The sequence below is a fragment of the Heliconius melpomene genome, chromosome 19 (assembly GCF_056956725.1).
Source record: "Heliconius melpomene rosina isolate 202511_hmr_F chromosome 19, ASM5695672v1, whole genome shotgun sequence".
NCBI classification, from domain to species: Eukaryota; Metazoa; Arthropoda; class Insecta; order Lepidoptera; family Nymphalidae; genus Heliconius; species Heliconius melpomene.
Genome location: NC_140407.1, coordinates 12,795,037 through 12,820,306, shown reverse-complemented (window position 1 = coordinate 12,820,306; position 25,270 = coordinate 12,795,037). Strand labels below are relative to the sequence as shown.

Here is a 25,270-nt window from a genome sequence, read left to right as displayed (position 1 = left end):
TTGCTGTCTTAATGTCGGCTTGAAATTTGATCTGCAGTGTTAGCACTCAGCGGCGATATCTGCCGCACTATACCGTACTGTATATAAATACTATTATAGTCTGTATGATATGTAACCTTTTAAAAATAAATAAATCGGGAGTATCGGGACCATCCTATAAACATATAGTAAATAAATTAATTTTTAACAAAAACAAAAACCGACTTCTAACAACGAACTAAAAAGTGAAAAATAATTATATAAAGATTTTATAATTTTGAAGTCGGTGCCAAGTAAAACAAACAGGCTTATTAATTAGATATTGTAGTAAAGGTGTTGTAGCATTAGTTTGACACCGACTTCAAAATTATAAAATCTTTATATAATTATTTTTCACTTTTTAGTTCGTTGTTAGAAGTCGGTTTTTGTTTTTGTTAAAAATTAATTTATTTTACGATTTTTAGTGATGGGTAGATCTTAAAATGATGCTTCTTGAACGAGTGGTGATGGTGGTGGTAGTGGTTGTCAACGAGTGGTTGTGATTGTTCTATGTAAAACTTCATTTAATTAGCTATTATTTTTGTGCAAAGTTACATTTTGGTATATTGACAAGAACAAACATAAAAAGTATTCGGGTGAATTCGGAATCTCCCTTTTTTGAAGTTGGTTGAAAATGAGAACATCCTCTTTTTTGAGATTGGTTGAAAAGAAATGCAATGATCAGGAATCTCACTTCTGACATCAATTTAAAAAGTTTTTGCTTGTAACTATTACAGTATAATTAATTTTTGACCAAAAAAAACAAACTTTCTCAATTTTCTCCGGATTCCATAATCGAAACCTAACCAAACTTTCACCAAATTATCCTTGAAGTGTATCCTTTCAAATAAAAAAAGAATCATCAAAATCGGTTGGCGCGACATTGAGTTATTCGGCTATTAGTCGCGCACATGCATAATGCAAATTTAAGATTTATGTGATTTTCTCATGGATACCATTGTCAGACATGGACCAAAAAAAAAATGGGACCATTCGGGAAGCTATATCTTTCAAATAAAAAAAAAATTATCAAAATCGGTCCACCCAGTTAAAAGTTATGAGGTAACAAACATAAAAAAAAAAAATAAAAAAAAAAAAAAAAAAAAAAAAAAAATACAGTCGAATTGATAACCTCCTTTTCTTACAGAAGTCGGTTAAAAATCAAGAAGAATACTGTTTTTGTATTCATGTTTTTGTAATGAAAAAAATATGATTCATATCATCAATATCATCCAATATTGTTTTTTTTCTTCTAAGTGGGATTTTAACTTTTTACGAATATCAGTTAAAATTAATATTTCTGGTCCTGTGACCAGTACAATTTTTATTTCTTATCTGTATAAGAAATAAAAATTGTACCTTGTGATCACAGAACACATTTACTTGTGATAAGTCAAAGCTAAAATGTCAATTGGCAAAACGTCAAACGACAAAGTTTGATAATTTATATTTACAAAGTACATAACTTAAATGTAATATTAATATATATTAGAAATAATGTAAATAGTCAAAGAATAATTATTGTACGTTTAACTCTACCATTTTTCTTTTTTATGTAAGTAATCTCTGAAAATCCTTCGGTTAAATAATAAAATGGTAAATATTGACAATTATTAGGTATTACTTCTTTACAGTACATCTTTCATGTGATTAAACAATTTCAAAATGGGATGTCTACAAAGCAAAAAAGAAATTTCTGACTTACATCCAAACGTTTTTCGAGTGGTTAATATTGACGAAAATGGTTCCGACTTGTGCACTGGACAATTAGAAATCACCGATTCTGATATAATTTTGTATAGAGAAGGCAGAGATTCTACTGTTTGGCCACTACATTCTTTGCGAAGATACGGTTTTGAAGGAGAAATATTTAGTTTTGAGTCAGGTAATCATTTAATTTACTCTTTTCTATTGCTTTACTTTTTTATTAACTTAAATATTTAAAATGAGATACATATTTATTTTTGTACTATTTGTTATATGCTATGGCGTGCAGCTGTTTTCAAATATTGTATATTGAGTTTGGTCACTCAATCTATAAATTTTTTAAACTTTGGTACCACTTACTTAAATTAAAAAAAAAATTAAAAAAAAACTAAGCTCAAATCTTACCTTTTTATAATAGAAAATATTTTATGAAATATATAATAAATAATAAATATTTTTATATTTTTGTAATTTTTTATTTGTTATGGTTTTCAGGGCGAAGATGTGAAACCGGTGAAGGTATATATGCATTTAGATGTCGGAGAGCACCTTTTTTATTTCAAACTCTTCAGCAGCAAATACAACTCAGAAATGTTGTTCATGATTCAGTGCCATACCCAGTGTCTAGGTTGACCCCGTCACCACAAGGAAGACAAACTTTACAAGCCAGTGTTGTGCATCGCTCATCGTTAGATAACGGCCAACCAGAAAACATGGGGCCTAGTTTTAATAACAATTTTTCAAATATAATCTCTTCAGGAGTTCCTCCGATGATACCCCAATCACCTCGATCTCCGTCTAGTGCAGATATACTAGAAGTTATGCCTTTGTATCCACGACCACAAACAAGCAGCAACCACGTGACTAATGTGTATCAAGTGCGAGATTTTAAAAGGGAACATAATAATAACCATTCTGATCCTCCTACAGATAATCGACACGTTTACACAAATGATTTTAATAGAGATCTGGCAATGCTCCGAAATACACTAAAACAAGAAACAGCGCTAAATACCATAAAAGATATTGAAGACGAAACACATTTCCTAGAAAATAGATATATAAATGATAATACCACAAGTAATTCTGCTACAAATCATCTGTCCCCTACAATGAGCAACTCAAGTGAACATTATGCTCAACTAAGTTTAGAGCAACAGGAACAGCAAACTTCTAGACTTTATGTTAATATAGCACCCAATGATGGAAATGTGTTTGACACTAACAAGAACGACACCATCCCTACCACACCAGTCACACCAAAACAGGTGGATTATTACAACTTCTCCATTGGCCCTAAAACGGAAATAAACTCCTATGCTAATTTAATGCTCAGCGATAAAACGGACAGTGTAATAATTAGTAAGAAGTTTTTCAGTACCTCAGACACCCAAAAGAGTAATCAAAAATTTTCGGAATCAGACACTGCAGTCTCCATGTCGCCAATCGAAGACATGGAAGTCAACTATGCCATTTTAGACATAGATTCAAATAAGGAGGCTATCAAAGCGCCCCGGGAGCTTGCGTCCCCAGAGAGCCAGTCGTACAACAGCTCGAAGCAGGAGAGCACGGCGTCGTGCTCGTCGCAGGCGCGTGGACGGCTGGCTTCGCAGGCCAGCGCGGAGGCGGCACCGGCCGTGGGCTACACCACCATCGACTTCGACAAGACGGTGGCGCTGACGTCGGTGGCGGCCGGCGCCGGCGCGCTTTGCGGGAGCCCCGCCGCCGACAAGGGTAGGACTAACAACTGAGGCTCACTCTCCGCGTCTAAACCGAAGAGACTCCTTTGCTTTCACAGGTCATTTAATCGAAATTAAACATTTCGTTCCTCTATAAGATTGTTATCTGTGTGTAATAATAATATTGATGGCTTGTACATAAACAGTTATTGTAACAAATATCCATCTCATGCCAAAATTAAGATCCAAAGGAAATTCTATTTATTCTTAATGAAAACCAAAGCTTATTCCATAATATTTTTTTTTATTATTCACCTGAATTTGTGTTATGGTGGCTTTATGTTATTATGCCAACTAAATGAGATAAGAGTTTGATATTGTCATAATATGATATAAATATTGGTGCACATAAGACAGAAGAACAGAAAGATTATGCTGTCCTTTATTTTTATTTGTTAACGTAATCAAGTACATCGAACTTGTAATTTGGGCTATTCTCTATTCCATCCATTTGTTTTATTGTTTTTTTAAATAAAATATATAAGCTTTAATTATATGATTATATATTGTCGTGTTGTAAAACAACCACAAGCTGCTTATTTATTGTAAGTAGTGGTATCATAAAGACACATTTTAATAATAAGGAGGATTGAATTAGAATGTCCAATAGTTTTGTATAAAATTTTGCATGTATGTACGTATATTCCGCTACTTATAGTGTACAGAGTATAAAAATTGTATATCAGATCAATATAATATATAATAGTTATTTGTGATGTGATTGTCAATATTATCTGTTTATTTGTTTGAGAATTAATTTTTATCAAAGTAATCATTTCATACAAATATATTTATTTATAATTACACTGTACACTATTTAAAACATTTTACTTTACAGACCAATTGCAGGTGTTACTAAATACTGTTTTATATAAACAGCAAGGCTAATCAATATGTATGTTTTTAACTTATTTTACAAAAATATTGATACTGTCTTATTGTGCATTGTAGATTGTGATGTTGCAAATTATATTTTTGTATAAATGTATTAATGCTATGTAAATGGTGGCAATTTAAATTAGTATGTGGTATTTGTTTTAAGTATTTCATTATTGTGAATACTCCCAACAGAATATATTTTAACGATGTGAATAAATATTATATTACATTATGTATAGGTTAGAGGTTAGATTAGGTAGTAACTGTAAAGGTAGCATGACACAAAGAAAGTGGTCAACATAATAATATATTTTCAACAGCTACAATGCTTGAATTTGGCCTGAGTATGTTATTTTAAGAAGTTCCTAAATTTGTTCCATATAAGTGTATCAAAGCTAATTAATTAAATTATATATTTAAATTAGTGTTAATATTTGTGGAAATTTATTTTGTTGACTGCAGACTGCAAATGCTATGTAGTACATGAAGTATGCATTCGTCTTTTACACTTTTAATTGTAACTTTCTTTTGTTTTGATATAAGTATATTTTTCGTGATTTTAATTTTTTTGCAAAGAATAGTGTAGAACATGATGTGATGCTACTTCATTTTAATAGCGTTAAGTTATTAATAAATATACCAAAGAAATGTTATAATATTATGCTGAAAGTAAACGGGTCTTTTACCCATGACCAAATAATTTTCATTGCTAGATACTTCCTCTAACGCATGCCAAAATAATGTTATAAGTATATTGTAATAATTGCATAATTTACAACGCACTTAAATGATATTAAATAGATAATAATAAATAAATAGGCAAAACTGCCACCCAACATTCAATGTCTCCAGAATGAGGAAGTTTTATGATATTGAAATTATTAAATTTAACTCATATACATATTTTTATTATATTATAGTATAAATTATATTATACTTAAAATATAGGTTAAAAATTTCAAAAATATTGAACTCTGGCAATAAATAAGCGAGTTAAGAGTATACAATCGATGGTCGCCGACGTTGACTTGGACGTCACACCACCTTAATCGAGATCACATAAGGATAATATACTATATATAGGATTTTTTTTCAGTGTACTCCATCGATTAATAAACTAATTACTGCTCATAAAACGCAGGCTATGAACGTATATGTACTATTATGAATTCTTGTGGTCAAGACGGATGATGTGACGTCATACTTTTATTTTTGTATATATTTTAACTTTTTCATTTAATGTGATATTTAGGGTTTGTTTTGACAGTATTTAATTTTAATAATTTTTGTATGTTTTTCAAAAAAAATTGAAACTTCCTCATTCGGCAGAAAGTAGGGAACAGAAGTGTCCTAATGAGAAGTGTCTTATCACTCCCTCTGCCTACCATGCCATGTGCGGGATACAGCGTCAATACCAATACGACAGATGAGCCATTAAGCTCAATAGTACAACCTTTTATCAACTTCGCTTTGATTATAGTTTATTTTATCAAAAATATAAATAACATACTTAGTTTATAATTTGAAATATTATAATTTCCGAATGTCTTTGTATAGCTTAAGTTTCAAATATTATAATTCTGATATATGTAAAATTAACAATAGATCAGTAAATCTCATTAAAAATATAAATCTGCGTCGTTCTCGACTTCATCTACAAAAGAATCGTAGATCTCTATGTTGTGTTCACTCGGTATATATGTAATTCAACCTCAAAATTATATATATAATTTTTTATGTATAGGCTGTATTATATTTTCAAATTAGTATACAGGCGTCCCTCGTATAACACGGTACTTGTACAACACGGTTTCGATATTACACGGTCCAAGAATTGAGACTAATATAACACGGTTTCGATATTACACGATACGAGAAATGATATTAGTATAACACGATTTTGAAAAATATGCATTTTAAATTTGAACTTTTTTTTCGTTCAATAAGCTGTTTCTACTTGTTTTATACTATGTAATTATTATTATTAGTCTTTGAATATATTTTATTGTTGTATTTTTTAATTTTTGTATTTCATCATAAAATTGAATTTAATTTATTTTTCTTAATAAAAACATCAAGGTAACTTCCTTTTTCATTTATGTAGTACTTGGAACGAAATTTCAGCTATCATAAAACTTTACACCTTAAGATTTGGTTTCGATATAACACGGTACGCATTGCCTTTATTTGTATGATTTCAAAGTCTCGTATAACACGGTTTCGATATAACACGAGACAAGGTCTCGATACTACACGGTATACAGTATGGTATACCTGGTTTCGTATAACACGGTTTCGATATAACACGGTACGAATTAACCGTGTTATACGAGGGATGCCTGTATTTGTACTAGATAACTGGTTTGTACTGGTTGAGGATGATATACTTGGGTTGGTGGGGAAAAGGCATTACTAGACATTTAGCTTGACTCTCAGTTCACAGTTATGTTCCCGATGGGATACTTTTTCTTTTTTGTAAAGAAATAATTTACTATTATTCATTAATATATTGTTATTTTTAAAAACGCTTTAATTTCCTAAGTTCCTTGATCTAATTTTCACCTTAACTTTTTTTTCTTTTTTGATAGTAATTATCAATAATTTTATGTTTTCATAATTTTATTGTTTTTTCCTATTTATGTATAATTATAATAATCTTCCTTGGTACCGAATAAAGTTTCTAGGTCGAAGAGCTTAAAAGTAGCTCGAATTGGTTCGTGGAAAATACACATAGCGTTTCCAGCTTTTCAACTTGGCTGGACATGCTTGCGCGTATCTTGAGGATCTATTATATTAATCATTATTTTAATATTATCATAAAACAATATACGATTGTAGCAATGCATTTTGATTATGTTTTTTCTGTTAAACTAGCTGTATGTTTAATTTTGTCTTCCACTTTTACATGTTGAAAAACGTAACCTTTATATTTAGGCTTACATTGTGCTTTATGCGTGTTATTTAAAAGGTGGTCAATCATCAAAACACTAAGTTAAAAATAAACGTTTTATACGAACATGTGTGAAGTTGATTTTATTCATCTATATATATAAAAGGACTTGTCCTCACTGACTGAGGTAAGACGCACGCACAGCCGTAACCGCTCATGGTAGAAACGTTAAATTTGGACAAAAGTTTACTTTCGTAATCTGGACATCCACTAAGAAGGGATTTTGAAAAAATTTAACCCTAAAGGGGCGAAATAGGGGTTCAAAGTTTGTATGGAAAAAAAATTAAATCGGCACCGATTTTTATAAAATTTGAAATTTACATTTTTAAAAGTATTTAATTGAACACGTGTTTCATCGTTTTCTAGAATTCTCCCCCTAAGGGTGCAAAAAGGGTTGAAAGTTTGTATAGGTATGTTTTAAATCGTCACCAATTTTTATAAAATTTGAAATTCAGACTCTTAAACGTATATAATTAAACACATGTTTCATGGTTTTCTAGAATTCACCCCCTAAGGGTGCAAATAAGGGGCTGAAAGTTTGTATGGGAAAATTCTTAAATCGCCACCGATTTTTATAAAATTTGATATTTAGACTCTTAAAAATATTCTATTGAACATATGTTTTATGGTTTTCTAGAATTCACCCCCTAAGGGTGCAAATAAGGGGTTGAAAATTTGTATGGAAAAATCTTTAAATCGCCACCTTTTACAAAATTTGAAATTTAGATTCTTAAAAATATTTCATTGGACACATGTTTCAGGGGTTATTAGAATTCACCCTTAAATACGCAAGCGAAGTTGCGCGCGTCCGCTAGTCTTATATATTGTACCTTTCTTACTTACCACCTTAAAATATTATTACTATTTTTTTCAGCTTGAATTATCTAACTTGTACTGTTTTCCTAAGGCAAAAAGGGTAAAACAGCAATAAAAAATCTTTATATATTTTTTTTCAAAATATAAATATTAGTATCACATACAAAAATTAGTTCATAATTAAAAGGTGAAACAGGAACGTTACGATGACTAGAAGGATGCACGAGGTCGGTACGAAGCCAGTGTCCCCTATAAAAAAACAAAAAACTAAATATAGAACATGTATGTATTCATTTGGAAATAAGTTATAAATTATAATCTATGTATTAAATATAATGTATACATAATAAGTAAGTACAGGTGCATTGAAATTTTAAAGAATAATAAATAAATACTATAGTAGTTACACACTTAGAGCATTAGGTACCTACGTAAAGTTTAAACTTGTGTTAATATTTAAAAAAATATTTTAAAATTGTGTAAAATTAAGTAAGTTAAATTAACATTTCGCTGGCGTTAAGAATTAAAATTTGAGTTAATGTTTTCAATACACATACATAAATCGATGTATAAATCACGCCTAACGTAGCTAATGTTACTCTAAATATAATCACACTGAGGGCCGCTTTTACCACTTGCTAATAAAGTCCCTGACGGCCTTAACTACCATATAAGCTATAAATAATAGGTTTAGTAATATGTTTTATGTGGCCAATAGGTTTTACGGGTCTCGTATAGCAATATAAATATAATTAATTTTATACGATGGTAACTATATACGTTCGTATAACATTATATTTAGGGATTCAATAGTTTTTAATTATATATAAGTAAATTTTATTATTATAATATATCTTTCAAAATATTCAAGAATATCAGGAGAATGTCAAGGGGGAGTGATAGACTTACTAGTGGATTGTAATGGGTCTGCCGAAGCTTCGGTAGTAGAGACGTCGTCGGCCTCCTCCGTAGTGGACCGCTCTGCGCAGCGACAACCAACGCACGTTAGTACGGACAACACAACATTACTGAAGCATTTCGTTTATGACCATTACGTTACTAAAATATTTTATACCTATGAAATAATTCAAAACATTTATTTCGTTAAATTCAAGAATAATAATAAATTTATACTAACGAAAAAGAAAATGGTCATTAACGACAACAAATACATGTTGGCAAAATAGCGTGAAATTCAAGCGTAGTACAAGAGATGTATATGGATATTTTTTTGTTTATGTTATTTATATATTTGCTTTAATAATATATGCATCCCTTTTTGTTAATAAGCCTTTAACTGTGCGGAAGCTCAAAGGCAAAATAACGCTACGACTTCGGACACTTCGTATTGGCTTGTATCGGATATTTCCATTTTATTATTCATTTCTGTCTGAATGGATCTTTATTCATCGTCAATATTAATATATTTTTTTTATAATACCCAATTAAATACATTTCATTTCAATATTCACCTATTTATTTTATATAACATGGATTCAGCTATGACTTTTAATAAGTCTCCCTTTGGACCCCGAAAATACATATTTAATATTCAATATTACATTCAATATATTTAATATTGAATATTATCAAATTTAATATATTAAACAATAAATTTTACAATAATAGTAAAGCCAAAGTATTTAGCTTACGATTAAGTTAGGTAATAGTAGAAAAACACGGAAAAACTATTCTTTTAAGTAAACGCAATCAAAAGATACGACCGTTTACGCTTATAGGATATTTTCCGTCCTATAATAAATATTTCATCTTAACTTATTTAATTAAATTTTAAGTCCATGTACTTATTTAAAAAAAACTGTAATTTTTACGATATCAGTAAAAACGCTTAGTATAGCTGAGTTAGTAGAAAAAATAGTAGCAAAACCTATAGGGAAAGTCCGCGGACTTCTAATTATAAAGTTTGGCAAGAAGCGAGAACGTACAATACGAAAACACATTATACGTATAGAAAAAGAATTACAAATTAATATTTATAGTTAGTTTCGTACAAAATGCTAGTAGCCTTAAGTTTAAGCCTTTAAGTTTTATAAATTATGTTCCTTTTGATCGTTGAATCACGAAATTGTTACTCTGACCTGAACTCTCGGTGTGCCTCGCACTTAACTGTTTTTTATACTTTTTATTAATAATTTCTAATTATAGAATGTTATTAATTTACCTGTTGGATCGACATAGAAAGTTTGCATTTCAGTGTGGGGATGTGTTATGTTCAGATATTCAATGACGAGTTGGCAGGCAATATTTGCTTCATCTACATTTTTTCCGTTTAAAATTACAGTTTGTGTTATGTCGTAAACGCCTTCATCAGACTCCTCTAATATGTTTTCTCCTTCGACTGGATTTCTGTAATTTTCAAATATTTTATTTACCTATCTCTAAACATGCGGATTCTCGAAAAGAGTAATATATACCTATCTAATAGATTAAAACGTTTTAAATTTGAGACACATTTTTAACACACACAGACACAAAAAGAGAAATTTGGAACTTAGAATGAGTGATGAGATTTTATACTGAATACATATTTTTTAAATATGTCTCATTCAAATATAAGTGTTTAAAAATTATAAAAATTTCTAGTCAGAAATAGTACTACGCAGGTTTGGAAATCACGGATTCTTTTATAAACGTGCATCAAAATATGCATTGTTACTCAAATCATCTTCACGCTGTATCCCTCGCACATTTCAGGGTAAGCAGAGAGACCTTAGTGTTCAGACACTCCGTTCCCCACTTTCCGACAAATTTTGTTTGCCCATTAAAAAACGTTTTACATTGATATCTATCACCCTTGCAAGCTTTATTTAAAACTCACATAAATGAATAAATAATAAATTAAATCCTCATTATTTTAATTTTGTATTCCGCTTTTGGTGAAAGATTTTCGCTTTTTTTGATTAAAAAGTTCAGTTCCCGCTTTTCATTGAGATAAAATCTGGCAACACTGTACCTGATACATACCCATTAACGGTGATGACAAGACTAGGCTCAGGTGAGACGTCACTCGCCTCACACGTCACGCTTACCGGTACATATCCGTCCAAATTCGCACCAGACTCGTCTGACGATCCGTTTATGCTGATATTCAATTCCGGACCACTTCCCAATTCTATTAGAAAATTTATATTAAGATAATATGTATATAATATCTTCAGTGAAGTTTGACTCTACGTGAAAAATCTTAAAATTACTATTTTCTCGCTCTCTTTGTTGTTGTACGTAATTTCTTTGGAATAAAATAATTGTGTTTAAAATATTTTTGTCAACGTTAAAAAAATTAAAATCAATATTTGCACGTTACAAAATATAATAGTGATAAACGAGATCTCAAATTACAAATAATATGGTAAGAAATTTTTGCCTAATTCTGGAGGCATTATGCGTTGAGTGGCGGAACCCAACGCCGTACGCAATTGTATTTGTAGCATTTAGCAATAAGAATCTAGTATAAACCCACGTAGTGGGTTTCCTATGCGCTCCTTCTGAAGACATCTCAGGTTTTTTTTTTTTTATGGAAAAAGGACAAGGCAAACGAGCGTTCGGGTCACCTGATGATGATCACCGCCGCCCACGACCCCGTGCAGCACCAGAGGAGCTACAGGTGCGTTGCCGGCCTTTGAGGTGGAGATAGACGCGCTTTTTGAAGGTACCCATATCGTACCGACCTGGAAACACTGCCGCGGGTAGGCTATTCCACAGTTCGGTGGCGCGTGGAAGGAAATTCCTACGAAACCGCACAGTAGTGGAGTGCCACGCATCCAGATGGTGTGGATGATATTTAAGTTTGTGACGTGCTGTGCGGTTAGAAAATTCGGCGGCAGGTAACAGGTCAAACAGTTCTTCAGAACACTCACCATGATAAATGCGATAGAGAACGCACAGCGAGGAGACGTCTCTACGCAGAGCCAAAGTGTCAAGCCTTTCACAGCTTACTGGGTCCTTAATGATTCGGACAGCTCTACGTTGTATGCGATCAAATGGGTCAAGCTGATACTGGGGTGCACCAGCCCAGAGATGAGAACAGTACTCCATGTGTGGCCGAACCTGGGCCCTATATAGAGCCAATCGGTGTTTTGGCGTGAAGTACCGTCTCGCTCTATTGATGACCCCCAGTTTCTTCGAGGCCAACTTGGCCTTGCTTTCCAGATGATCGCGATACTGGCAGTCACTCGAAACATTAAGGCCCAATATGCTGATACTCGGCGCGGCTGAAAGGGGAGTGTTCTGAAAGACTGGCGATACGATAAATGGGGTTTTTTTGTGGTTAACGCGCAAACCTGTGTCTTCAGGGGGTTAAATTGGACCAGGTTCTTTTCACCCCATGAAGAGACATTCTCGAGGGATGCCTCAACAGAAGACACAAGTTTATTTCGGCACTGTTCAGCGTTTTCCCGAGAAAGACTTGCGCGGCCGGAGTAAACAGCGTCTACCGTGCTGTCATCTGCATAGCAATGAATGCTAGAATCCTCCAGCATGTCATTGATATGCAGAAGAAACAGCGTGGGGGACAGCACGCAGCCTTGGGGAACGCCAGCGTTCACGGGCATATGTTTGGAGCAAAAACCGTCGACAGCGACCTTGATGCTGCGCCCAGTGAGAAAGCTGGCGATCCACCTGCATAAGTTCTCGGGAAGCCCATAGGATGGAAGTTTAGCAAGGAGCGCCCCATGCCACACTCGATCAAAGGCCTTCGCCATGTCCAAACTAACTGCCAGGCCCTCTCCTTTGCTTTCAATAGCCGCAGCCCAACGGTGGGTAAGGTAAACCAGAAGATCACCGGTTGAGCGACCATGGCGGAAGCCATATTGACGGTCATTAATCAATCGGTGATCCTCTAGATAAACCAAGAGCTGGCTATTGATGATGCTCTCCATGACTTTTGAGAGTAGGGAGGTGATGGCAATAGGCCTGTAGTTAGATGGATCGGAACCATCGCCCTTCTTCGGGATCGGGTGGATAAGAGCGCTCTTCCATGAATCTGGGACTACGCCGACTGAGTAAGAGTGCCGAAACAAACGCGTTAGCACCGGTGTCAGCTCAGGAGCACAAGAACGAAGCACTAAGGGGGAGATGCCATCTGGCCCGCTCGACTTATGGATGTCCAAAGAGGACAGAGCTCGCCTTACAGCTTTTTGGCTGAACTTAACCTCAGGCATTGAGCTCTGGCACCGCGGGATGGTCGGTGGCGTTGATCCTTGGTCATCCAAAGTCGAGTTCGAAGCAAAGAGAGCGCCCAGGAGATCGGCTTTCTCTTTCGCCATATGGACCAAGATGTCATTCCCCTTGCGTAAAGGCGGAAGCGAAGGCTGGCTGAAGTTGCCGAGTGCCGCCTTTGAGAGCGCCCAAAACTGGTGAGTTCCGGACGGGTAGCTCTCAAGCTTCTCGCCGATTTTGGCGATATGCTTGGACCTTGCTTTGGCAATTTGCCGCTTAAAGGACCTAGAGGCCCGGTTATACTCTCTTTTTGAGGCTTTCACCTTCGGATCCTTAGTAACCAGTGCCTCGGCCCAGATTTGATATGCCTCGCGTTTGCTAAGGGCAGCGAGTTGGCAAACACCAACGACGAGTCGAGCTCACAAAGACCGCTGTAAATATCAGTTTCTTAACTGCGCTACGACGTCGTAACACGTAGGTGCTAGCTCAACTTCAGCTTATTGATATACTCACTATACACAACAAGTTCGGCATGTTTGCGCACTTCATCAATATTGGATACTTCGCATTCGTAGATGCCAGAGTCTTCAACTTCCACGTTTTGCAACAAAATATCGTCATCTTCAATTATTTCTGAAAATTAATATACATAATACGTTATAGATCATGTCTCTCAATACTGGCATGTAATTATTTATATTTATAATATCTCATAATGTTTCTATTTTATAATATCCCATCAACAAAAACAAATATACCTAATAAAAATGGGAATAAAGTGTGATATTAAAAATCCGTAGTGATTATTGAAAGACATCAAAAAGTGCATACTTAGGTATATTATAACATTTTTATGTTTAGGTACTGACTTATATCCTTGGATGTGACCTCGGGAGAATGTCCTGCTATCCTCTGATATAGTTGATGCCTATAATCAGATGAATCATTGCCTTTTGTAGTTTTCCACCATTTAACGAAGAGTGCTTTATCAGACTCCCCTGGAGAAAGTTCATATTGGCATTTTAAGGTAATATTTTCGCCAAACTCTACTTCATGTGGTACTGAAAACTCTGATATGGATATTTGATGACCACCTGAAAGAAATATACACTATGATGATCAATAATTGAGAAATAATACAATAGAAACAGGTTCGATTCTATTATTTTAATGTATGAAAAGTAGGTACGTTTTAAAATCTATATCTAAGTTATCCATACCTATATTATAAATTCGAAAGTAACTCTGTCTGTCTGTCTGTCTTTTACGCAATCAGGGCCAAACCGCTAATTAAATAGTGATAACATACTCATATAGAGATACTTGAGGGTCTCGGGATGAACATAGGATACTTTTTTTTCTCATATTTGTAATATTTTCGATATATACCAATATATTAAAATATTTATTAATTTGACATGCAATTTAGTCCGCCATGTTAATAACAACCGTCGCTATGTGACCGTTGCTAAGCAACGGTTTGCAAAGTTTGTTGTTAGAAAACTTCACCCAAAATGAGCTTGCTTAACGCATCTCTCTATTGAATACTGACATAAATATATTTAATAAATATTCGTATAGTTCAAGCGGGCGTAGCCGCGTTCAGGTCCACTAGTACACTATAATAAAACAGTAGAAAAAGTGTCTATATATTGAGTAATCATATTAGCGAAAAAATAATTTAGGAAAACGAAAAACATTCATAGAGTAAGTCAGTCTGTTTGTACACGTACATCTTCGAAATGTTTGTAATATTTTCTCCTTTATCCAAAAATCTTCCTAAAGCGATGCCAACAACATAAATGAGTAACTTGTAACAAGCGTGTAAGAATTTTGACGTTGCTCGATGAGAACTAGTAGTACCTACCTACTAAATAAGTGATCAGAGCGCTTGGTCAAAAGTGGAAAGAGCAGTCGGCGGTGTGACTCTTCACTGGGTTCTCTTTTGTCTTGGTCAGTTTCACTAGTCTACATCTATTTATCTTGTCTTAGTGAATCGTCGTTACTTAATGTCCCATAAAACTATCCACTTAATCTATTTAAAAACATATTTGATACCTCCCACTTTATTTATTATTAAATCAAGCAACAAAATGGCCAAAGTGAGACACTTGAAAGCTTATTTTATTTAGCAAATTTTGTTATTTGTTGCTATGCTTATAATCTTTAGCAATAAATTATATCCTACATTATATCTTAGGTATCTTTCCTAAAATTGTGACTGATCCTTGAACGTGAACTTACCTAGGCACGATGAATTTAAAATTGCAATGTTATAACTATAAGGCTAAAGTAGGTATTCTCTGTATTATTAAAATGATAACCAAAGTGAATCTATAAATAAATTTTATAGAAAATTAGGTCATATCCGAATGAATAAGCGACTATCTTGGGCAACCTTGAGTTGGTCCGGGAATGTTAAAAATACCTCCGCGGTTCGCAGCGACCTCAAGTGTGGCTCGCACGCGCCGTTTATCCGAATTATTTGATAAATAGATATGTCAGTATTATTATCTAATCACGAGCAGTAGCGCTTCATTGACTACGAGATTGGACGCCTTGTCACTTCTCGACTCCCCTACGATCCGTACTATAGATATAACACGTTTCAAATAAATATTGTACTTATTTTTTTTTTAGGTAACTGTATTGTAAACAAATTTTGTTTGATCACAGACACACAAACAACTATTTAAAAATTATATTAAGAAACTGTATTTCATCTTAGATTTTACATATATATGTATATATAGTTAAAAAATATTTAAATCATGAAAAAACCCATACGGTTTTAAGGTGTTTAATGTGAGTAAAAAGGTTTATGGGAAACTAATAGAAATAACAATTTTAGACGTCACTTAATGCTTTTGGTGTTTAAAATATCTTAAGATATTTGTAAACAATTGACTTTGCTGAAAACTCGCCGATTTAATAGGTATTTGGAACATTCCCAAATACGTTAATTAAACGAATCGTAAATATTTTAAGCGAAAATAACTATTAATCACTTAGACTGTTTTTTATAAATCTAGATTTAATATTTTATGCATTATAACATACTCATGAAACAACTTAGAACTAATACTTCGATTCGATAAATTAAATTTGTAACTGGTATTTTAAAAGAAAAATTGATAAAATCACAAACGAATTAGAGGTACCATTGTTGTGAAACATAATTTGTAATTAATATGTTGGTTTTGTAGATGATAATAATAATAATAACAACCAGTGGTTAGTATAAACATGCTCACCTGTGACCAAGTAGAGGAGCAGTACAATGCCCCACATCGCTGCGAGGTGCGCGCGCGCAACTGACTGCCGCCCGCCCTTCTGCCGCCAATTGGCCTGTAGTTACCTCGGGATAATCGCGATACGCCGCTCAGACATAAGATTTTAGTTATTAATTCCTTTTGAAAAAGACTACAATCTATCTTTCTATCTTTTTGTACGTGGTACTAACTAAACAACTGACAGACATAGCTAAATATATACATGTAAGTTCTTGGCGAATATTTGTCGGGACTTAAGTGTTTCTCGAAAATCTTCCGAGATTATGGAAAAAGGGGATTTTACGTTTCATAGTCCATACAAACGAAGTTGTGGGAACGCTTTTGTATGTACATATATATTTTTATTTAGTTTAGTGTAGGGCGCAGTGTACGAAACGTTGTTCCGCTATGAAGTCACTGTGTTACTGAATATTTTTGACTTCCGATGCCAATTTGTGTTAAAAGTTCTAAAATAGACTACATCATATTCGTAATATTCGGTTATTTTAACCACATGTTACAACTTACATGTAAATGTCTGACTTCAATAAGTTTTTTGTCAAGTCTAAAATACTTTTTTTAATTATAACATGTATACATTCAATTTTAATTAAATGTAGAGTTAAAATATTTTAGTTCAATAAAAAATCAATAATTGTTTATATTTTTATTTTTTTAAATTCGTGTATATAGATATATTTCTGGTAATAAATATAAATAATAATTTATTTCTAAATTTTAATACTTTTCAAATATTTTTATTATTTCATTTATACATAACTTTAACAAGCTACAAATTTCTTTTTAAAACAATAAGAACACGAATATCCTAATGAAGTTTTTTTATCAGGACAGGCAGAGGGATTATGGGAACCCAGTGTTAAAGACTAAGACTAAGAAACTTCAATCCCTAACTTTCCGCTGAACTCTCGACGCATTGCATGTTAAGTGGCGGACCTCAACGCGCGCTTTGCTTCGTTACCATAGCGAGGAAATGAACATATTATATATTGCATTCCTCCCAGTGGAAATCGAACCCATAACTGTCACATGCTTGTGCTTGGCGACGGTCTTCAATATTTCTAGAACATCAGTAATAAAAAGTTTCAAGGCCTCTTTGAATCTATAGTTTAATGAACGAAACATTACACAAAAAATAAAGTTGTTATCATATTTCGAATAAGTTTCTTTTAAAAATTAAGGACTCAAATATAAATAGAATTTTATATGAAGTATTTTTAGTTTTCTTTCCTCTTTTATATCATGGGACGAGCAACGAAATATAAGATACATGAAAAGTCTTCAGATCAAACCCAACTAGGTTTATTAAGACTTTTCTTTGACATTTTTAATAAACATATTACAATTTTATTCTTATGCATACAATTAAAGTTATTATTTATAATTTCTACTAAAATTCTAAAATAGTAAGTTGATTTATTTTATTGTATTTTTTTATTAAATCCGATATACATACTTTAAATAAGAGCTATAAATAACAGTACAACTAAGCTAAAAATGCTTCCTTTAAGAAATAAATAAGTATAAAAATAGGTATAGTATAGGTTCAGGTTTACAGTTACAATTATGTTCCTACGTGCCTACCTGCAATAATACTACTCTATATCTAGTGTGTTACACGAGGTAGTGCACTAGAAGCAGTGTGGCTTACATAGTAAAGTGCGAGAGCAGGCGGTCGCTGAAGGTGATGTCAGTGAAGAGGCGCGGCAGGGGCGCGAGCGGCGCCGCCCGGCCGGAGTCGCGCGGCGGTGGGCGGTGCGCGCGAACGTGCGCCACCGTGTCACGGACGTGCGCGCGGGACACGTCCCCGCGCAGCGCCAGCAGCCGCGCCAACTGCTCCTCCGACACCTCGGGACACTTTTCCAACAGCCCGTGCAGGTCTAGCGAGAGCATCTCGATATCTTGACACCGTATTACCTGCGGTGCGATACTCTTGTTACAATATCTTAAACGTTTTTTTTTCAATGTGTATATGTATAATTAATAGGTTAAAAATAATTATATTATATTTCGTATAAGCTTTTCAGTTTCATTAATAGTTTAGTAATGTAGGTCTTAGCATTTATTTTTTTTCTATATCTTCACACGTTTCCATAATTCCCGCTAACAAAAAAAATTATTTAAGCATAATGAGTTTACAGCAGTGCTATTTTCCTCTTATCATAAAACTATTTTTAAATAATTGGGCGTTAGATTACCTCAGCTAACATTTTAATGACATCAAACGGCCAGTCCACATTAACTCCTTCAGCATTTAAAGCAATTTTTCTAAAGAACGATCTTATCTGATTTGCTTCTTTGACTATCTTAGTTGCTGCAGTCTGAGCTTCCTCCACAGTTTTAAATACGATTTTCTTCGACAACATTGCTGTTATATATTTTTTGTATACGAGATTTTGGGCTTCGTTTATCACATATTCAAAATTCTTTTCTCGTAAGTGATTATAATCTTGAAAGTAATCTTCTAACGTGACACATATAGTGTCAACAGGTATGCTAGATGTTAGCCACTTTGCTGTGAATAAGTCATCAAAGTGTTCCTCCAGATCCAAGAAAGCTTCTTCTAAGAGAAGCTGAGCTGCTTCATCTCTTAATTTCTGTTGCAAAATTTTAAAAATTAAAGGCCATTACATTATTTATTTCCTAAGTATGTTACCTTCTTTGAGAACGATTTGAGACCCTACATGGTTGGTATGTTAGAATTGTAAAAATATTATAAGAATGCATTAGATTATCTAAGAAAGTCAGTATTGAGTTACAGAAAAAAAACAATATTCTAAAAAAGTGCGGACTACGCGCGTCACACACACATGTGGAATGATCATTGGTGTGATCATTCCATTAGTAGTAGTAGCGCGATTTCAAGATATTTAATAGAAAAGGGGTGAACGTACCAAAATACGACACTTGAGAATAAAGCATCTTATTGCTAGATTCCCTCTGCCTATCCCGCTGAATGAATGCAATGTGTGCGGACAAACATGCAAAAATAGCCCGCAGTACAATGAAAGAATGAGATGTATGCAAAGTACCTCATATAGAATATTGATCTTTATTCATGATATTCATGTCTCGTAAATCCGACAGTTTATGGCGTGGGGAACGGAAAGTAACAGTAGTTTCCTTCACTTTGATATGGCTGTAGTTAACAAGATAATCGTAGTCTATTAAATTCTATATGATTCTATTATACAAAATAAAATGAATGGATATTTTTTTTTACACTTCCGAATGGTATGAAATTGTTATAGTACATCACTACAATAAATAGTTTTCCAGTTGTGGCGCAGGGGCACAAAGTATGACCGTAAACCGATTGGTTGTGGGTTCCATCCCCATTCGAGGAAATGAAATATTTATTTAAAATTTATCTTTCCATTTCTTCGCTCTGGTGTCGAGGGCAAAGGGCAGCGTTGAGATCCGCCACTCAACACGCAATGCCTCCAAGAATTCAGTGGTACGTGGTAAACGGAATATCTTAACACTAGGTTCCCTCTGCCTACCCTGGTGAATGCGGGATACAGACCTGGAACACGTCGAGCAGGCGCGCGAAGGTGCGCTCGGCGGGCGGGTGGTGGTGGGGCGCGAGGGGGCGGCAGCGGCGCGCCTGCGTCTGGCGCGCGAGTTGCAGCAGCTGCTCGCAGTTGTTGACGATCGTGATCACGTGGTGCGTAAAGTACGCCACGCGCGACCGGTCCGCGAAGTGCGACGCCTGCAACACATCAAGATAGGCTCAGAGGGTTAAGACACTCCGTCTCCGTCAAATACCTATTATATAGCTCGAGACAATTCATTATTTTTATTTCCCTCAGCTCGGTCTCCGCACGACGAGTGCCACGACTAGGCACAATGTTTCAAATTCATACGGAAACCTGCGAACCGTGTCTTGTCATGAAGATACAAAAGAAAACATTGTACAAAGGTTTGACATCAAGTGAATTATTATTAATATGGAAAGTAAAAATAAATCAATAACATATTATAAGTTAAAGTATTGCCCCCTTTTATTTAGTTGTTATCATAAGATTATAATTTAATAAAATGATTATTTATTATAGCAAATTATATAATATTAAAGTGAAAGTAACAAAAATACATTACAGGTTGACTATAATAATAACATTGATAGTAATTAAAATGATTACCTTGAATTGTATAACACCCTCTCTATACATATTTCCGAAGCGTGTGACTTGATCAATACTCAGCAACAAGGCTTTGAATGTTATCTCTTTACTTATTGTCTCAGTAACCTAAAAAGCACTTTTAAATTAAAACGGTTATTTCATAAAATGGTTCCCAAATAGCATAATGTACGAACTCCATGGTAAAACTAATAATGTACAATTGATATAGCTTAGGTAGCAATTGAAAAATGTTAGTAATATAATAAATTAAAAAATCATGTAAAAGATTCCAATTTTGATCTAATTTTACGGGAAACATGGCGCCCAGCGTTTTTGCCAACAATGTGCGACATTTAAAAATGAATATTTTGCTTTACTTATTATTAAAATTTAATGCATAATTATAGCACTTATCAAATGAATACTGCATTTTTAAAGTTGTTTTATTAGGACCTTAGGATAGAGTTGAAAATTCCTAAAATAAAAGCAATACAATATTTACTTAGTAAAAAGATATGATTAACAAGTTACCTGTAAATTCTGATCGATCATCTGAAATATGATGACGGGCGCGTGCGTGTGGTACGCGTTGGTGTGTGGCTCGACGTCGGGCGAGCGCTCACCCGCCCACTCCGCACGCTCTGACTCCAGAGTTTTCTCCATCCACTCCATGTAGTTTGATTCCATTTTCTACAATTAGTTTTTAATCTTTTTTTTATCAGCTTCACGCTGTATCCCGCACACAGCAGGGTAGGCAGGGGGAACCTAGTGTTAAGACACTCCGTTCCCCACATAATGAGTGGCGGAACTCAACGAAGCGCTTTGCTTCGACACCAGAGCGAAAAAATGGAAATATAAATTTAGGTAATTTATATATATAGTATATTTCATTTCCCTCGAGTGAGGATCGAACCCAAAACCAATCAGTTTTACAGTCATACTTTGTGCCCCTGCGCCATGACTGGCCTCTTCAGTTAGTTATTGCGCTATAATTAGTATGTTTATATTATTCTCATGTTTGCCCTTCTTTAGCTTAAATAAAATGAACATGTAATCTATCCAGTACCGAAATACTATAACTACTTTTATGAGACATTATCATATCATTAAACATTTAATTAAATTAATCCTTCCCCAAATGGCAGTCGAACACCTCCATCATTTTAAACAATTATATTATCATAATCCTTTAAAACCTTTAAATATTCATCTTCTAATTTCTGTACAATTTCATCACTCAACAGCGGTGGTAATGTGGATACATCAATGTTTACTTCGGGACTGTTCATGAGCTCAACTCCAGGATATGTGTTGAGTATCCAAGATAATAAAGTTACATATTCATTTCCCTCCAAACCACTTTGCACAACATCTTGCAACTGAAATGAAATTTAGTTAATTCATTATTATACAAAAGCAGTACAATTTATCACCATGATACTTCTCAATCAAGATACTTCATAGATTTTTTGAGTGGTGGAAATCAATGTTTCGTCTTCTAAGGTAAGCAAATAGAAATTGCCTAAAATGCGGATCGAAAACTTCGCTTTTCCAGTGTGACATTAATGCGCTACGCTGACACGATTTTGATTAAGCCATAAGTACTTTGGAAAGGAGGGTTATGTATTCAGCACGTAAGTAAAGTAATAAACGAATTTTAATAAATAATACGTCGGTCATTGGACTTGTCTTGACGGCGCGTATGCAGTCTTTATATTTACTAATTTTGTTGTTATTTACTATTTATTTATTTAGTATTTAATAATACTTACACTAGATGATAAGCATGTGTGATACATATTAACATATTTGTTGACAATATCATAATGTGGTGGGAAGCAGGGCACGCACAATGTTTTAACCACTCTCAGATCTTCCAATATGAGTAGTCGTGTTAGTTCTAGATATCTTATTAACCAGAGTTTATTGTCCTCCCTTTCATCAACACGAGTGCCTTCCACTCGCTGAGCTACGGCACATTCCAACACTTCAAATGCTTTGATACGCCAATTCTTAGGGCGTCCGGGAGGCATAAAGCCTGATTGATCTTGTTGCTGAAATGTATTAAGGTATTAATTTATAACTAATATGTATAAGAATGGCTTTACTGATCAATAATTAATAATAAATGTATATGTATATGAAGTTTAGTACAAAAATATCTGTAAATATTTTAAAAGATTTAAGAAATTTTAATAATATAAAGACATTTTGAAGTTTCGAAGTTTGATGTACATTTTTTGGAATGGATTATCTTCATTTTCTAGGTCACGTAAAAAGATAATGCCATGCCCGCTCCTTACCTTACCCAAAATTTGTATCCCACACAAAATTAATATGAAAAAAAAAATATGTAAAAATATGTATTTAAGTATTTATACCTGCAGAGCCATCTGATCTCTTTTTTCTTCCCTTTCAATTATTCTCAGAGCAGTTACAATTACCGTCGGCTCTTTGCGTACAGTGTTCAAAGTTCTTGCTAAGATAAGCTTAATTTGCTTTTCTAGTAAATTTGAGACCATCTCAACATCTTCAAAATAGGCTTTTAGCATAATTTTGTCATGAGATGATTGATTAGGCAGTCTATGAAGTTCATAAAGTAAATCATCTCTTGAATTTTCCAAGTCACTTAGACACTACATTTTTTGAGACACAAAAATTAAAAACAGTTAATAAATTAGTAGTAGTACTGTATGTACTGAAGAAGACATGAAGTTTTGGTCATGCATTTAATTCACACTTTAGAGAATTAATTATTTTCATTTTCTCATGCCAAAATTGTGAAAAGTAGGAAATAAGTGTCTTAAGACATTCAGAAGAAGTCCTTTGGCTATCATGCTATATGTAGGATTTAGAATTAAATTAAAAGAACTATTATATACCTGATGAGCATGCAATAATTTCCCTTCACCAATCCACTGTTTAGTTTTAGCAACACTTTCTGGTACTGTGAATATGTGTTTCAAGCTGTCCATGGCAGTAACATACTGAGAGTGGCGTGAATCTTCCTCTCTAACAGCTTGTAAAGATGCAACCAATGGGGGAACACCTTTTAATAATTCTTCCAGTTCATCCATTCTATACATACATATGTAAATATTAAGACACATTGGTTTTAGCTTCACCCTGTGTGCGGGATGCACATAGCAGGGTAGGCAGAGGAGTATCTAGTGTTAAGACACTCCATTCTTTGTTAAGATATTTCCTTTCCATCCTTGATTTCCCCCCAAATTTTTGAGGTACTGTGTGTTGAATTGCAGAACTCAACATGCAATATTTTTTTAGCTTTTTTTTACTTAATGCAAAAGGAATCTACAATACCTAATTTGTCCAATTTTTGAGACATTGCATGTAGAGTACCTACACTTTGTCTTATCTGTGACTAGTAATTAAAACCTCAAACATCACATTTGCCTCTTTATTTAAGTCATAGATATATATTTTATTACCTAAATGTGTCTGATATATCAAAACAAAACAATTATTGTTTAGATATATTAGGCACATTTAGGCAATAAAATATATAATATTAGGAGTTAATATTCTATGTAAATAAATGGACTAATTTCAAGATTACTTTTCACTAATTTGGTGGACATCATCTAGACATTCTTGTAATTGTCTCAATCCAACACTCACACCATCAAGTTTCCCTTGTACAGCAGATTTTAATTGCGCTTCAATTGACGCTTTCTTGTGTGTTATTCTTTTTTTATATTGTTCAACCTAAAATAAGTTAATATATTGTTTACTAAATAATTTAATCAACACTCATGCATGTAAATAATTTAAAATAAATATTAGTTACTTTTTCTAATTGTCCCGGTCTTTGCATCATGTTCATAACCATTTTTTCTGCAGCTGCCTTCGACTCTTCTTCAATCTCATCCATAGTGCTCATTTTTAATTCAGTGGTTTTTCAAAATTTGATTTCTATTGAGGTAATAAATTCACTTAACACCAATTTAATCCTTGTTTTAATAATGACGATAATTTATTTATAAACAGGTAAATACATAAGAAAATATCACAATAGGCATCTGTCACAATTTATGTGCCATCAATGTCAACTTGTCAACAACTTGGTGGGTGGAACCATTGCTGTCATTGGATTATATTTAAGTTACCTGTGCTAATATTTTTCTTTGCACTATTCGAATAATTTTGTCAATTATAAAAAAAGGTTTCAAATATCCAAGTTTATTAATAAAATCAAATAATTATATTCTGCTTATACGAAGTAAATTCAAGAAAAGTTACTTGAGATAAAATAGAAAAAATAAATAAAGCCTACAAAATAAACCTGGCTCTTACGCTCAAGGGATTTTGAACGGATTAAAGAGAAGTAAATAATAAACTGAAAAAAAGTTATAAGGGAAACAATAATATTTTTTAATTAAGAGCAAAAAAGTAATATTTCTATATTCATGTTTATGATTAAGGGAATCATCCTATGTGATGGGCTCAAAAAATAGTTTTTTTTTCTTAAATTGCTTTCTTAAACAGATGTATTAAGATGAGTTTTATTTTCAAATATCGATGTTTAAAACGTTGTATTCTTAG

The 25,270-nt window shown here is 33.6% G+C and overlaps 3 protein-coding genes across 5 annotated transcripts; 1 reads left to right on the top strand and 2 right to left on the bottom strand.

Moving 5' to 3' along the window:
* Positions 1 to 1,215: 1,215 nt before the first annotated feature.
* Positions 1,216 to 7,355, top strand: LOC146528835 (uncharacterized). The gene is made up of 3 exons (XM_085203182.1): positions 1,216 to 1,573; positions 1,653 to 1,903; positions 2,221 to 7,355. The coding sequence occupies exons 2-3, from the start codon at positions 1,684 to 1,686 to the stop codon at positions 3,474 to 3,476; spliced, it is 1,476 nt and encodes a 491-aa protein (XP_085059308.1). The 5' UTR covers positions 1,216 to 1,573; positions 1,653 to 1,683; the 3' UTR covers positions 3,477 to 7,355.
* Positions 7,356 to 8,221: 866 nt separating this feature from the next.
* On the bottom strand, positions 8,222 to 16,680 carry LOC146528834 (V-set domain-containing T-cell activation inhibitor 1-like). 2 transcript variants are annotated; one of them, XM_085203172.1, is made up of 7 exons: positions 16,542 to 16,680; positions 14,157 to 14,381; positions 13,801 to 13,920; positions 11,095 to 11,242; positions 10,292 to 10,476; positions 9,019 to 9,090; positions 8,222 to 8,358 (listed from the first exon to the last, which is right to left on the bottom strand). In XM_085203172.1, exons 1-7 carry the CDS (start codon positions 16,576 to 16,578, stop codon positions 8,279 to 8,281), a joined length of 867 nt encoding a protein of 288 aa, XP_085059298.1. In that variant the 5' UTR covers positions 16,579 to 16,680; the 3' UTR covers positions 8,222 to 8,278. The 2 variants fall into 2 exon arrangements, with proteins under 2 accessions (XP_085059298.1, XP_085059299.1); XM_085203173.1 differs by lacking the exon at positions 9,019 to 9,090.
* A 531-nt stretch (positions 16,681 to 17,211) lies between these two features.
* On the bottom strand, positions 17,212 to 24,793 carry Sec6 (Exocyst complex component Sec6). Of its 2 annotated transcripts, none has more exons than XM_085203164.1 (11): positions 24,516 to 24,793; positions 24,285 to 24,433; positions 23,590 to 23,785; positions 23,089 to 23,343; positions 22,480 to 22,761; positions 21,904 to 22,086; positions 21,239 to 21,397; positions 20,726 to 20,833; positions 20,107 to 20,292; positions 18,779 to 19,177; positions 17,212 to 18,497 (listed from the first exon to the last, which is right to left on the bottom strand). In XM_085203164.1, the coding sequence occupies exons 1-11, from the start codon at positions 24,606 to 24,608 to the stop codon at positions 18,228 to 18,230; spliced, it is 2,280 nt and encodes a 759-aa protein (XP_085059290.1). In that variant the 5' UTR covers positions 24,609 to 24,793; the 3' UTR covers positions 17,212 to 18,227. The 2 variants fall into 2 exon arrangements, with proteins under 2 accessions (XP_085059290.1, XP_085059291.1); XM_085203165.1 differs by having other exon boundaries at positions 24,347 to 24,433; positions 24,516 to 24,530.
* Positions 24,794 to 25,270: the final 477 nt, after the last annotated feature.

What these genes read in the sequence shown, in the direction of transcription:
- LOC146528834 (XM_085203172.1), bottom strand. Translation starts at nt 16,578, where the DNA reads ATGTGGGGCATTGTACTGCTCCTCTACTTGGTCACAG. An exon ending in TGCCGAACTTGTTGTGTATA is followed by an intron (nt 11,243 to 13,800) that starts GTGAGTATATCA and finishes ATTTTCTAATAG; the next exon opens with AATTGGGAAGTGGTCCGGAA. An exon ending in TTTCTATGTCGATCCAACAG is followed by an intron (nt 9,091 to 10,291) that starts GTAAATTAATAA and finishes GTCGCTGCGCAG; the next exon opens with AGCGGTCCACTACGGAGGAG.
- Sec6 (XM_085203164.1), bottom strand. Translation starts at nt 24,608, where the DNA reads ATGAGCACTATGGATGAGATTGAAGAAGAGTCGAAGGCAGCTGCAGAA. An exon ending in GTCCACCAAATTAGTGAAAA is followed by an intron (nt 23,786 to 24,284) that starts GTAATCTTGAAA and finishes ATGTATGTATAG; the next exon opens with AATGGATGAACTGGAAGAAT. An exon ending in TAGAAGATGAATATTTAAAG is followed by an intron (nt 21,398 to 21,903) that starts GTTTTAAAGGAT and finishes AACTAATTGTAG; the next exon opens with AAAATGGAATCAAACTACAT.
- LOC146528835 (XM_085203182.1), top strand. Translation starts at nt 1,684, where the DNA reads ATGGGATGTCTACAAAGCAAAAAAGAAATTTCTGACTTACATCCAAAC. An exon ending in AATATTTAGTTTTGAGTCAG is followed by an intron (nt 1,904 to 2,220) that starts GTAATCATTTAA and finishes TATGGTTTTCAG; the next exon opens with GGCGAAGATGTGAAACCGGT.